The following is a 14,028-nucleotide window of genomic DNA, read 5'->3' as shown; positions in this document are numbered from 1 at the left end:
TGTAGCATGTTAACGGCTCCATTCTGAAAGACACAGCGACTTTAAAAAAATAAGCTATATCATACGTTCATAACGTTAAAGTTTTGTAAAAACAAAAGACCCTCACGTCTTCCCCTCACCCCATTAGGTTTGCACATCTGCTTTGAAAGTGGAGGCAATTTAAGCCCTTGTTGATGTGACTATAAGGTGAGATAATTGGATTTGCGGTGGATTAAACAGCAGCCAACCATCCCCCACACTGCCCCAGAAGCTCTGGGATGGAAGGGCAGGCGGGGCGGCTGGCTGTGCCCTGGCGTGCTGCCCACGTGCCCCTCGCTACACAGTCACCCACATCACCTGCAAGCTAGGGGCCATCCCCTGTGCTTCAGGAAGACCAGGTGGCCGAGGATGAGCTGCACTTAGAGCAGAAAGAAGTTAGAAAAGATGGGAAGAGCAAGTCAAGAGACAAATGCTGTGGCCCAGGAGAGGCCTGGACTGGCGCAACGGTGACGGGGTGGAATGGACGAGTGCTGCAGGTGAGACAGAGGAGGGACTGACCAGTCGTCACAACCAACTGTCACGGAGGCCAAGGGAGCAAGCAAAGGCCAGGCCAGTGTGACCTCCACCCAGAAAACCAAGTGACAAGGAGACCAGCAGAAAGGGGGACAATGCGGTGTGTTTGGGGCATTTCACCTAGCGGGGGTGGGCCAACCCCACAGAAGGGAATATTGATCTTTTCCCAATTCACAGGAAAAGATGGACACAGAAGAGAGATTCTTTCACAAGTTTTAGTTTTTTTGCCTTCATTTAAAAAACCTTCAGTGTATGCAATCCCTTGTCTAGAGAGGTCCAAGCAGATGACAGCACAAATGAACAGCCAATGACTATTAACCAAAATGCAAGCAGCTGACCACGTGCAGCCTGGGAGTGGGTTCTCCGTCCTCACGCTTGTGCTTGAATTTACACACCAGGCAAGGCATGTTTTGTGCTAGTGAAATTGCTGGTAGCTTAAGAGATGGAATTGAAGGTACATAACTACTTCATGGTATTATTTAAAATATGTTTGGCTTTATCTCCTAATACTGGACAGATTTTGAGGCTTCAATGGGGAAGACAGTGTTAAGAACGGAGGCAAAATTTCTGTGGCCTCATTAACTTCAGAGCATTTCCCAGCAGCCCTGGGGCCCCTGTAAATTGGGGGAAATGAAGCACTTCCTCAGAAGATTGTTGTGGGATATTTTAAAGCTAGAGTTAGACAGCAATGAGACAAAAGGAATGTGAGGAAGAAAGGTAACAATTCAGCAACCAAACTCTTACTCATCTTTCTCTAACTGCCCTTGACCTTATTTTAACCCAAATGACAAATACGATGTTTTAAAGACTTTTGATCTTAGTCTTCAGTGCTGGTGACATTTATCTATATGAAGATGCTCCCCCTCCTCGCTTTGCCTGATTCTTTAATTTAATAGCATTTTTTCCACAAAATCCTTCTTTGGGCCTGATTTATATATAATTCAAAAAGTCAGATGACTTTTCTGCCTAGGAAAAAGCATTTTAAATTACAATTCATGGTTCCAGTGAGTTGGCAGTGAAATTGGGACCAGGATTTAGTGCCAGCAGCAACAGAGATGGGTCGAATCTTATGGCAATAATATCAAAGAATTTGGCAATAATATCAAAAGTTACAAAAATATTTTGAATCAGTAATTGCATTTTTGAGACTGTATACTGGGAAAGCTTTCAAACTAAATTCAAGCTGTATGCATGAATGTGTTTACAGCACATTCACAGGAGTGAAAATCTGCAAACAACCTAAATGTCCAGCTATAGGGGATGGATATGTAAATGATAGTCGCTTCATTTTATGAAATGTTATGCCTTCATTAAAATCATGGTGACTACGTTGTAATTAAGGCAAATATCTTTGATATATTGCCAAACAAAAAGAACATAACCAAAAACTCAGACATAATGTTTATATTACATTACCTATGTACAAAGACTGATCGTGGACCAAAGAAACAAAAACAGCTATTCTTTATTAAATGAATTCTCTTTAACATTACAAAAACTAAATGTAGGGAGAACTTCTGCTCCCATGAAAAAGAAGAAAGGAAGGAGGGAAGGAAGGGAGGGAGGAAGGTAGTGAGAGGGGAGTACTAATACCGCTCTACCCTGCCCAACACACATGACATCGTAATAAAATAACATATAGCCCTCTCTACTGCCCACTGTTGGAATAATATCAAAACAATAGTCACCAGTCACCTTACAAACTGCCTAGTGGATCAAAGTACAAAAAACAAATGATGATATCCCAGCCAGGTGTTAGGATCCTTTGCAGTGGGTTTTGGGGCACAGCCGTGAGTGTGTGAGGGGAATAACTCCTCCGACAGTCAGACCCTGCACTCCTCCCAGCCTCAGGGCCCAGCCCGAGGAACGGCCATGCCCAGGTACGCAGCGCTGGGCCTGGCAGTCCTCAGATGCTGGGGACTCACCCTGCAGGCTGTCCCTGTGTCCACAAAGACCCAGATAGAGGCTGAGCTTCCAGCCTTGCAATAAGGGCAACATCAACGGACATCTTTTATGGTGTCAGGAGCTGAGATAAGGGCTTTATAGTTCTGATTTTATTTCACTATCATAACACCCCTTTCTGGCAGATTCTATTTTATACCAATGTTACTTTGATTTAGAAACTTAAAGATGTTGGGTGATTTGTTCAAGACCCAGGTAGTACGTGGCTAAGCCTGGGAATCACGGTCTACCAGACTTCAGCATCTAAACCCCATTCTTATTCGAAGTGTGGAGGGTGTTTCTGTTTTGTATCTCTCTTTTCTGTTCTAGGAAATAGCAAAATCGTTTTTCATGAATACTGCCTTCGTGCAATATGATAAAGACTGGCCAATGAAAATCTACAGATTATTCAAAACTCTTTTCAATAATAAAGTAAAATGTCAGGAAAATCTGCCCTTTAAATATTAGATCCCACTAAAATCATACTACCTTGATTGATGAAGGTTTGATTTCTCTCTAGTATAAAAATTTTCTCAAAATTACATAAAAATCTATGTAAAATGCTCAGTATGTGCATTTATTTGAATTGCTATAACATTTTTTAAAAGGTACTTTTCAATTCAGAAGATTCCCTCCTATTTGGGATTGGCTTATTCCTCCTATAAAGCATCATGGCCAAACCATTAGTGCACTAAGGAGAAATGTGAGTACGTGTGTGAGAGAGAGCATGCATGTGTATGTGTGTATGTGTGGGTGTGTGTTCCAACCTGTGAATACACAAACACCATACTTATTTTCATGGATCCAGGGAAGGAGATTTTCATTACTCCTCAAGCATAAGTTATTCAGAGTTCGTTCTTCATGTTGCTACAGTATGTTTTGAGCATTTTACTGAGGAATTTTCATCAATTCCATTGCACAGGTAAAAAACCGAGATATACACATAAAAGAATAAAAACAAAAACTTTGGATTTCAAAATAATTTAACTCTGCAATAAGCAGCCATTCTGAAGAATATGATAAATAACATTTAATCAAACATTCTACAAGTGCACATACCAAGGAGGGGGAGAAAGAGACTTTTATCCAGGGTTTCATGCGTAAGTAAATCCAGATTAAAATAAGTAAGTAAAAGCTAAAAATTGAGAATAATTCTCCCTAAAATTGAAAGCAAAGAATGATAAGCTTCTTCAATAAGGAAAATCACAGGCTTTTTCTCTCTTAAGCTGTAGGGAATTATGTTTTCCATGTTCAGCACCTTTAACTCTAGAATTATCTAAAGTTTCTTTCAAGGTTTTCAGGCTTATCCCCTTCATCTCCCCAGGCCACTTACCACACATCTCTGTCCTTACCATTTGGAAGCTTCGGGTCGAATGAAATTCACACTGCATCATGTCAAAGAAGATGGGGATGGTGGCTTTGCGCAGTTCTGTCTCAGGAATTAGTGTCATTTCTAATATTGGGCCCACCATTTCTGGAATGAACTTTATCTTGTGTTGACCTTGGAATAAAGAAATAGATTATTCAGAAATTTTAAAAAAGGATTCCAAAATGGGCTTCAATGGACAAAACAAAACACAGATCATTGTGACTTTGAGCAGGAAGCTCTTGGGAATGTGCATCTGTTTCTCAGTTGCAATTGAACATTTCCAGCATTGAATGTGTTCAAGGTGTTACAACATTTCACTCGTAACATTTGTATCCCGAATGTTACAAGTGAAGCTAGTCAAAGATCCACACAATGTAAGGCCTGCAGTCATGACTTGTCTGTCCCAGAAGATAAACCCCCTTTTACAAGTAGATAATGGCATCACATAGATTAGGGACACCAGCAGCTGAGACTCAGTTTTGGATGGAGCAGGGGCTGGGAGTTGGGTGTCTCAGCAACTAACTTTGTGAACAATGAGAAGAACAGAATTCAACAAATGAGGGAGAGCAGATGGTCTCTTGGGTCCTTTCTATCTACAAGATCTTACGAAGATGAGTTTGCAATTTGGTACCTCTGTAAATAATGCACAGTGATTTCTGTAACTTTCCAAATCACTATAATCAAGGCAAATCAAAGCACAGGCATCAGTATGAAACTGTAAAAACAGGAATGATTCTACTTTTTTCAGCTACTGTTTGATAGGAAAATCCTTTTTTAAAGAACTACTTTATTAATCTCATCTCACCTATCTTGTTCCAGATAAGATTTTTATTCAGGGAAATATTTTACAAAAGTTTTTTTTTTTTTTTAAATACAAATAATATGGTCATTGTGAATAATAATGAATATTACAATACTAGCTAACATTTACTAAGCACTTGTTACATGACCAGCCTAGTGGAAAGCATCATCTCACTGAATTGTCATGGTAACCTTCTGAGATGAGTACCTCCTTAGCCCATTTCACAGGTGAGGAAACCAGGCTGTTTCCAAGGCTGTTGAAGGAGCTGTTTAGGGGACTAGAGGAGCAGAATTTGAACCCGGGCCTGAGATTCGACAGCCTCAGCTGTGACCCTCATTTTACCGATTCCTTCCCTGTTTGCTTGTCACAGGATCTTTTTGCGGCCCTTGGACCCTCCCCTCCCCTCTGAAACAGCAATGTGAGAGCGACCCACACCACTCCCTGATTTGTCTACCTTAATTGTAAACTACACGGAGGTTGGTGGTCTTTCATTTTATCCAACATTGCCAGGATATTACAATTCTCAAATAAATCCCCCAGGAAGTAGAGACTAGTTTCTTGCAAGCACACAAACTTTTTCCTTTGCTATTTCAGTTTCTTTTGTTGGAAATTGTGGTTATCTTGCCTTTTCAGGCCTCTGTCTTTGACTTAGATGCTAACTTACAATCATCATTGGAAAATCCAACAACTGAGCAGAGAAGTCTGCAAATAGGCCTGACTCAGTGGTCAGCACCTCCCTCTTGCTAGTTGTGGGGTTTGCTGCCACAGGGCACAGTGGCTCCCATGCCCTTTGAGTGGGCTGCTTCTAAGTTCCAGAGGACAAGAGGTGACATGAGTGAGCTTTTAAAGAGCTTGCAGTGAGCGGAGGAAGGTCTGTGAGACCACAGAGCGCGGAAGCTGCAGCAACCGCCAAGCTCATTTCACTGCCTCGATGCTGTGCCTCTAGAAGGAAGCTGCTGGAAAACTCACTGCTGAAGGGGCCTTAGCCTTGTTTAAGGTGACGTGATTACATTTAGCGGCAGGACCTGCCAAGTGGTCTTTTAAGACTACTCTCAAAATCCTACCCTCTTGTCTTTAATTTCAGAAATCTTGACTTATTTTCATTTCACTCCACTATAACTAACATCATTTCATTTCTGACATACAACAGAAGAATGCACAATAAATTAAATTCCTGAATGAAATATTTGCAACTTTTTAAAATTAACACCTGCAATTTATCCACAGTTAAACAATCTTACTAATATTTTTACCCAATCAGGAAACACAATGGATATTGGAAAGAATTTAGTTTTCTTTACAACTCAGCTAATACAGATTTCCGAGAACCATTAAACAAATGTGGCTAGTATAAATAACTGTACTTAAGAAAATATAGCATCCTCATAATTAGCCTAAATGAATTTTTATTGGGAGGACAAAAACACAAAATGTAACCTCCAATTATGAATCTGAATATAATTAAAATCTTATTCTTAACTTTTACTAAATAATTAATATTTTGACTAAGGCTATCACAGCGTGATTCTCATCACTTCCCCAAATGCTTACTGCTTCTGAAAGGTGTGTAACTGCTGCAAAGCATTCCCTTGAAAATGCTATTATATCCAGTCTCTCAGGTGACACTTTTCTTGTATTATGCCTAAAAAATGTCAGAGCTAATGTTTCAGAAAAGAGATGATGGTGACAGGGTGTTGTTCATCAACAACAATCTCAGTGTCATAAAGTTCTGTCTGTCACCACCAGGTTTTATTGTTCCAAGGTAGGAGAAACATATCAAGCAGTAACAAGTGGTTGTAGAAGCAAGAATTGGAAAAATAAAGTACACAAATGATGGTTTCTTCACCTTTGATCATTACCCTTCCTGTTAGTACAGAAAACCCATTGGTCTGACCTGGCGCTGAGTTCTATGGATAGTGACATCCCTGGGGGGTTTAACCTTCACAAACCAATGGTCCCCAAGGTGAGCAAGTCGTGGTGGGGGACGTTCTCTGGCATTCATCTGTTTCTCTCTCTCTCTCTTTTTTTTTTCTTTTTTTTTTTTTTGACATTTGCATTGTGGATTTCCCCTGAAGCAAATCTTGCTGAAATTTAATGATGAACTCAGGTTTGGAGTCAACAAGGATCAAGGTGAGTCCAGCAGTACAGACTTCCAAAAGGAGAGGCTATACTTTTCTTGCTCCTTTTGAGACAAAGGAAGAGTCATAGGAGGATGAAGTGAGTATTTCACCTCAGGTCACCTTAACAGTCTTGCAGTTGCCACTGGAAAATCCTCTAACCCCACCTGGAGCCTTTATGCCGGCTCCAGAGCATGGAGGGGCTTCCCCCGGGAATGGCCCCTTGTTCTCTACCGGAGCCGGGCCCTCCCTAGTCAGCAGCCTCCCCCTGGGTGTTTAAATTATCTCTTTGCAATCACCAGTGTTAGAAATCTGGGACATAAACATAGTCTCATCCCAGGAAAATCTCTAGGTACACAAGGGCAGGCAGAGCAAAAAACTCCACCATCAGCCAAACCGATTAGGCTATATTGTATACGAGTTTTTAATGAAAAGCACACAATTTTTCCAGCCCCCCCACCAAAATACCCATGAAGGGAATCCTTGCATGAAAAATATCCCAAACCTAACGCAGTGGATAAAGATCATGCTCTGAGCACATTTGCTCTGGCTGGATCGGGCACAGGGTGCGGGTTTAATCAACAAAAGGTAAATTAAGGCAGCGCAGGAGATTAGGCGCTGCGGCAGGCTGCCTCCCAGACACGCTTTGATAAATGACTCAAGAGCTGGGTAAATAAGCACATTTTCCCCCTTTTTCTTTTGAGAAAGAGCCTGCTTTTGAGTTCCCCCTTCAGACTCTGCACATGACAGGTTGGAGAGGAAAAGAATCATGCAGCGCTGTCCCATGGGGCAGGGCCGTGTTTGCACTGGTATTAAATCGAGCAAAACAGACCCCAGATCCTTGTTTTGCGGCTGGGCACGGAGGAGGTGCGATCTGGGCCACTCCTCTCAGCGAGCCGCACGTGTTATTGGAAAGGCTCAAGGAAGAAGCAGTTTTGAGGGGCAATTGGCTCAAGGCCTGATTGAGTGACAGGTGACTAATGGTAAGATGATATATATATATATATATATATATATATATGATTTCTATTTTTATTTTCTTGGCGCAGCCAGCTCTATCATCCTGCCAGTCTGTTTCCAAACCCAAGCCCACTTAAAAAAAATAAAAATAAAAATAAAAAACCTGTATAGAAAATAGGCTGTGTACATCCGGGAAGTCAAGATGTGCTGTTATAAATTTCAAGCGTGGTGGCTTTGGCAGTGACACTCCCAAACACCCGGGATGAGAAGGAGCCAGGTGCCTGGGGATGACCCCATGCAGCCATCCCAGGCAGCCTGATGCTTTTATTGTTATCTCTTTAACTTTTAAAAAGAACTTAATTATTTTACAAATAAGGAACCCAATTCTGGTGGTTGATTGTTATTTCTTGCTGTTTCCAAGTCCCCGCCCTTAACTGGCTACGGTCATGGTTTACTTTCAACCTCTTGGACACTTCCAAGGCCGGAGTGGATGTTCCCAGCTAAAAAGCTGCAAAACACACATCTTACGCATTAATCACCACATTCAAATCAGCAACTGACAGGAAGGAACGGGGAAATGTGCTCTCTTAACTGCATCCTTTACGTTACAGATCATAAGTCTCTTGTCGCTTGACTTGGCCTATCTGGAGCATAATGACAGATAATGTCAAGAGAACCGGCTGTTCTGAAAAGGCTTTACAAGTCTGAGGCAGACCGAAGTGTGTGTCCTGAGAAGGCTGGGCCTTCCCCGGGGCTGGGAGGGGCACCACAGAGCAACGTACCCTCCCCTGGGCTCGTCTTTCCTTCCACCTTTGGTGTCATGGCAGACGGCATAAAATGACACGGAGCCAGTTTCAGTGGCGGTCAGTCTCAGGGACTCCAGGGGTGACGCTAAAAATACTTAAAGAAAACAAAACCCCAAACCACAGCACCCACCAGGCAGTGACCTCTGGACTGCTGTGGCTCCTGCTGAGTTTTGGAGGTTCCCGCTGTACCAGGCAGGGACCCTGTGGTTGAGGGACAGCAGAGAGCAGGTGGGGGGCTCTGGGGGGGTCTAAGGGGCCAGGGTGAGCTGTGTGGCAGCAGTGGCCATTTACAGGGAGAAGGAAGCACTTTCATGTGTAATGACCCATTGGAACCTCTGCTAGGGTGCGTATCCAGTTATTGCAAATGATGGAAAAATATTAGTGAACCATTGAGCACGAAGTACCTTCCTTCGAGAGCCTGTGTGAAACTGTCCTCTTGGGGGAAATAAACACAACCCACAGTTTGTACTTTAGAGTTGAAATGCAATGACTCAGAAAAAGGTGGTGCCACTGTTTCATGAAGGGCCAGGGTAAAAGATGACCTCAGAGAGAGCCTGTGTCCAGGAGAGAGGTCTCGGGTCTACCCTGGGAGCGCAGCCACCTCTCAGAAGGTCCCTTCCACCTGCTCCTGGTCTCTCTCACAGGGCTAAGCACAGTCCCTGCCTGGCGTGGGTCGTGCCATCTGTCCTGCCAGCGCAAATGACAAATGCATCTGCCAGAGAATGATTTTAAGAAAGAACACAGAGAGATCAATTAGAATGAATCATGAATTCTCCTCCCCGTTCTAAAAGCCTTAGCATTTTATTACTGACATCATATATATATGTCATAGAATTATTGAGATTTAAGATGGGAAGGTTCTTAAAAAATTCAGTCCAACCTCTTTGTCTTACAGCCCAGAAAGACCAAGCCACGTGCCTGAGGCCACACGGGCAGGCAGGGGCGGGGCTGGATGGAAACTCCACGGTGCCACTGATCACTGATTGTCATCTCTCCTGACTCGAGGGCACAGGCTCCTACTCTCCCCCCAGGGATGGCGGGAAGGCCAAGGACAGGACGGTGCCCGGTGGGTTCCACGTTGCAGAGATCACCAGGCCCTCTGACAGCCCAGAGCCAGTATTTGGCTTCTGGATATATAAGCTGCTGCTGCAGCAAAGTCACTTGCAAAGACCTGGCACAGCATTTTCTTACGGGGTCCTCAGCTGCCCCCAGCACCGATGCCCAGACAGGATGTGATGGTTCCCTTTGCACGGCAAGGGCACAGGCAGCAGAGCCACTCTGACCCGCTCTTCAGCCCCACCCGGGGGCTCCTGCGGGGAGTTCCCTGAAAGCCCAACTGGGCCTCATGTTCAATGAAAGTCCTTAGTTTCTATCTTGTCAGTGTTATCCATAGAGCATCTTACAGTTTTTCTTTCAAGGACCCATCTGAAAAAGACTCCATCCTTCATATAGGCAGAAAGACAAATGTTTGAGAATTCTCAGAACGTTCCCTTGAGATGAGACAGGCCCTTCCTTCACATGTCTGCTGACGTCGGGGAACTAAGGAAGGATGAGGAACCAAAGGTCCCTCGGGGAAATCTGGCTCGGGCTGAAAAGAGGTTGGCATGACCTTGCTGACCACAGTGGCAGGAGTGGCCCTCAACACCCTGCTCCTGCTCCTCCCAGGGAGTTCAGGAGGGCGGTGGTGCCCAGTTGCACGCCCTCGTCAAAATCCATGTTTAGCTTTCATCACACTGTTCCTTTCCGCATCTTTCTAGCTGCGCTTCCCAGTCGCTGCGCAGGGCTGGCAGCTCCCCAGGAAGGAGGCGTCTTGGGAGGCTGCTGTGGCGTGGCAGCCCCGGTGGAGCAGGTGAAACCCAGATGCCGTCGGACAAACAGAGTGAAGTGGACAGACCCCTTCCTTCCAGTAGAGAAAAGACTGTCTGGGCAGCGGGGAGAGTGGGAGCCCCAAAACAACAAGTCACTGTCGGCTTCTGGTGCCAACTTGAGGGAAGGAAGCAAAAGCCCAGGAATCCTGAGGCAGGAAATGCAACTGAAGCCCTCCTCGCTCAGGACCTGGGCAAGAGTGCCAGCCCCTCCACGGCCTGTGGGCTGAGGCTGGGGGCCGGAGAGAGCCAGGTCGCAACGAGGAGAGAGGCCAGATTCATAGCGGGCACATGAATGATGGTGAGACGATACCACATTAGTATTAAACACTTATTTCTTTAAGGGACGTATCTAAAAGAATTACATGTCATATTGGCTAAAACTTTAATAGAGAATTCCTTGTTATTGTTAATGATGAAAGTAGGTGGAAATATTTTATTGATCTATTTATGAATAAAGTTGTATTAGTTTCACATCATAAACACACATATCCTGTATTGCTTTCATCGCAGGAGCATGTTAGGCTGCCACCACCTGGTGGCAGTGTACCTGAGTACAGGATCCAGGTTTGAGTAGTCAAATTAACCCTTCAGAAGGTAGATTCTGGGCAACTGAGTACAAAACTGATGGCAAATGTCACCGTAGGCTGCGCTACATGGTTTGATGCATGAGAAACCGAGAGAACCCAGCGAATGTTGGCAATGCCAGGAGGCAATGGAGTTCTAAGCAACATGCTCACTAACACAAGAGGGAGCTCTATTGTCTGTTTTATTCGTTCCACCAATAGATTTTCTTTCCTCTCCTTTGGTCTCCTATCTCTTAGTTACTGAAAAAAGTTACCACAAAGAGCAGCAGTTGCTGTCCACTGGACAGAAGCCATTCAGATTATTAAGGTACCCCAACACTGACAAACAGGGCCAATGTCATGACCCACCTGGGATTCAAGACATTCACCACACCCCGAAACCCCGGCTACTCACCAAGGTTGTACCACATGTCTCTGATTTCAAAGCCAATCTGTCTCCTCATATCTCCATACCTGGAAACCAGGGAAAGGAAAAATGCTGAATCACTCCATAGAGCATTTGAAAATCAGACGAATTATTTTAAGTGCAATTAAAGTCTCCCATCACTGAGACAAATAAAGAGAGTGTCAAAGCTTCAACTTCTTTTGCCACCAAAAGGAATCAAAGGATCTAGCCAGGGGAATTTCACTTTCTCATCACCTAGGGTTATGTAACATCTTCCCCCTTGTGGGAACACCGGGGAAGTTGTGGAGAGTAATGAAAGCATTTTCCTTCTTTCCTCACTCTCATGGCTCCTGGGCCTAAGGGGGAGTGTGTTTTCCATGTATGTCGTTAGCATCTAGGCACTCAGATAACAAATAACATCCTACCGCATACAGTAAGCTGCTTTCCCATGTTAAAATTAAACCCAGAGTCAGGGAAGGCCTCTTTCAAATTTCTCGCATTCTTCTATATCATTTTAAATGTAAGGAAGGGCTTAGCACCAAAAGATGCCAACAAATATTCCACCGTTTTTGTTTATCAGGGAAAATAAATGCTAATTTTCCTCCCGGTGGGTGCGTGGAGGAGGTGTGTGTTTCATGAGTAAACAGAATTTGATGCTTCAGAAGATAAACCTTTATTAGTTTGTGAGCAATTTAACTTTTTCTTTTATTGCCTAAGGAAAAAGCTGATTATATTAAAAATAATAATTTGCAAAATTATCCTCCAGTGTTATAGTTTAGCGGCTGTGTCACTGAGCCCACTCTGTTCATCCTCGTGTCAGGAGATGAGAAAGGGAAAGCTCTCATTACAGATGACCACACTCTGGCTCTTTCGGTGAAGATCCGCCCAGCCAATCAACAACTGCAGCCCGCTGCCACCTTATCCGAAAGTCTCTGGTGCCCTACACACCTGCCTGTCCCTCACAGCCGGTATGATAATCTCAGCCACAGAGGGTCAGTCTCACCTGGCAGCTCTGCCGTGTCTGCAGGAGGCCACGGGCTCGGCCCACAGTATGGATGGAGAAGCTGGGTCAGCAGCTTAACCACTTCCTACAAGGACGAGCTAGTCCTCTGAGGTCCACGTGTCACCTACAAGCCCAGCCCGGGTGAGCGCTAACGTAGGTAGATTCGGTCAAGGAGGGGGGTCTCAGCTGGGGAATGAGCCCTTCACCAAGGTTACAGTGCAGACAGGCCCCCACCCTCGGTTGGTAAAAACACACCAGCAGGAAAACCGAGCTGGTAGGTGGCAGAAAAGCACCTTCAATGCACAACTTGCACCCCAAACCGCCCAAGGGATGTTGACCTGAGTGCCACTAAGTGGTGCATCCCTTTGAGGCTTGCAGTGCCAGCTCCCCTCTGCCCATTTTGCTTCTGTACCGTGACAGAGGGACCTGGGCAGCCACTGCAGCCGGGCTGGGAGAGGACACCCTTAGCTGCGTGGTGCTCTGGCAGATTGGCGTCCCAGCCTTTCCCAGGGGGTGAGAAATGCAGAAAGTAAGACTCTGCCCAAACCCAGTGCTGAGTTTTCCTCTGAGGTTATCGAAGGTCTCATGGTCCAGGTGGACGAGTTGCCTTCCAGCCATGCAGGCATCGGGCAAGCCCGGGATGTGGCACCGGAAGGAGGTGGCCCTGAGAACGCAGACACCCCCACCCCTTCCCCCCGCTACCACATGTGCAGACCCTTGACACCCAGAGGAGGCCAGAGGCCCCGAGGAGGTGAAAGTGCTCACAGGGGGGTTGCTCTCCCCTGTATTGACAGCCCAAGCGTTACGCACTCTTCTCACATCTGAGCTACGTAGAAGCCTTCTCATCCTGGGGTAATATCTCCCCAAAACAAGAAGGCCTAATACCATGGATGACCTGCATCAGTGCTGTGCTCTCTGGCCCTTGACCAACTCCCTCCCTCAGGTCCTGCCCTGATTAGAATTAGAATGATGCACAGGAAATCCTGAAGCTCAGAAACTTAAGTACAGGGACCCGCCGCAGCAGCACGTTTAACATTTGTGGCTTCAGTCATTCAGGAGTGACCCAGTGTAGCGACTGGCCATTTTTCCAGAGCCAGCATCGCAGGCTGGGTCCTGGGAGGCTCGGGGAAGGGCGTCCAGGGAAGGGCTGGCTGCTCCCAGGGGATCCCTGCCTCCCCCTGCCCTCCCTGCCTCTCCTTCAGGTGCTGAAGAGGGGTGAGGAGTGAGGATTTGCATTCTCAGTTACACTTCACTGTCTCATAGGTGGCACATGACGGGCCTTGGCAGTATCTGAGAACTGGGGGATTAGCAGAGATCTGAGAGCACATCCCTCCTGAGAGTCAGGCCTACGGCATAAAGGTGCTAAAAATGCTGTTTCAATAGTCAAATAAGACAAGGGCGCTCAGGGCTGGAGCAAAGGCGCCAAGGAAGGGTGAGGAGCGCGGAGGTGAAGGGCAGATTGGATTTCCCTGGCAGCAAGATTGATCTTTTCTCCAGTTTTAATAAGAAGGCAGCTTTGATGAATCTATACATGCCTCGGCATAATCCCCAAATAGAGTTACAGCTGTCACCAGACCTCTAGAGGCTTCCCGAACCATTTCCCTGTTCTTCCCACGGAGGAGAAAAATGATGGTAATTGAG

General features: G+C 45.4%; 1 protein-coding gene across 1 annotated transcript in view; it reads right to left on the bottom strand.

The window, feature by feature from the left end:
* The window catches only part of DOCK1 (dedicator of cytokinesis 1), a 470,019-nt gene that overhangs the window by 72,546 nt on the left and 383,445 nt on the right, over positions 1–14,028 (bottom strand). The window contains exons 32-33 of the mRNA XM_069460828.1: positions 11,394–11,452; positions 3,846–3,994 (exon numbers count right to left, since the gene is read on the bottom strand). Coding sequence (XP_069316929.1) covers positions 3,846–3,994; positions 11,394–11,452 — 208 coding nt within the window. The remainder of the gene's footprint in view (positions 1–3,845; positions 3,995–11,393; positions 11,453–14,028) is intronic.

The sequence above is a fragment of the Eulemur rufifrons genome, chromosome 28 (assembly GCF_041146395.1).
Source record: "Eulemur rufifrons isolate Redbay chromosome 28, OSU_ERuf_1, whole genome shotgun sequence".
Classification (NCBI taxonomy): domain Eukaryota; kingdom Metazoa; phylum Chordata; class Mammalia; order Primates; family Lemuridae; genus Eulemur; species Eulemur rufifrons.
This window is presented reverse-complemented; position numbering and strand designations above follow the sequence as displayed.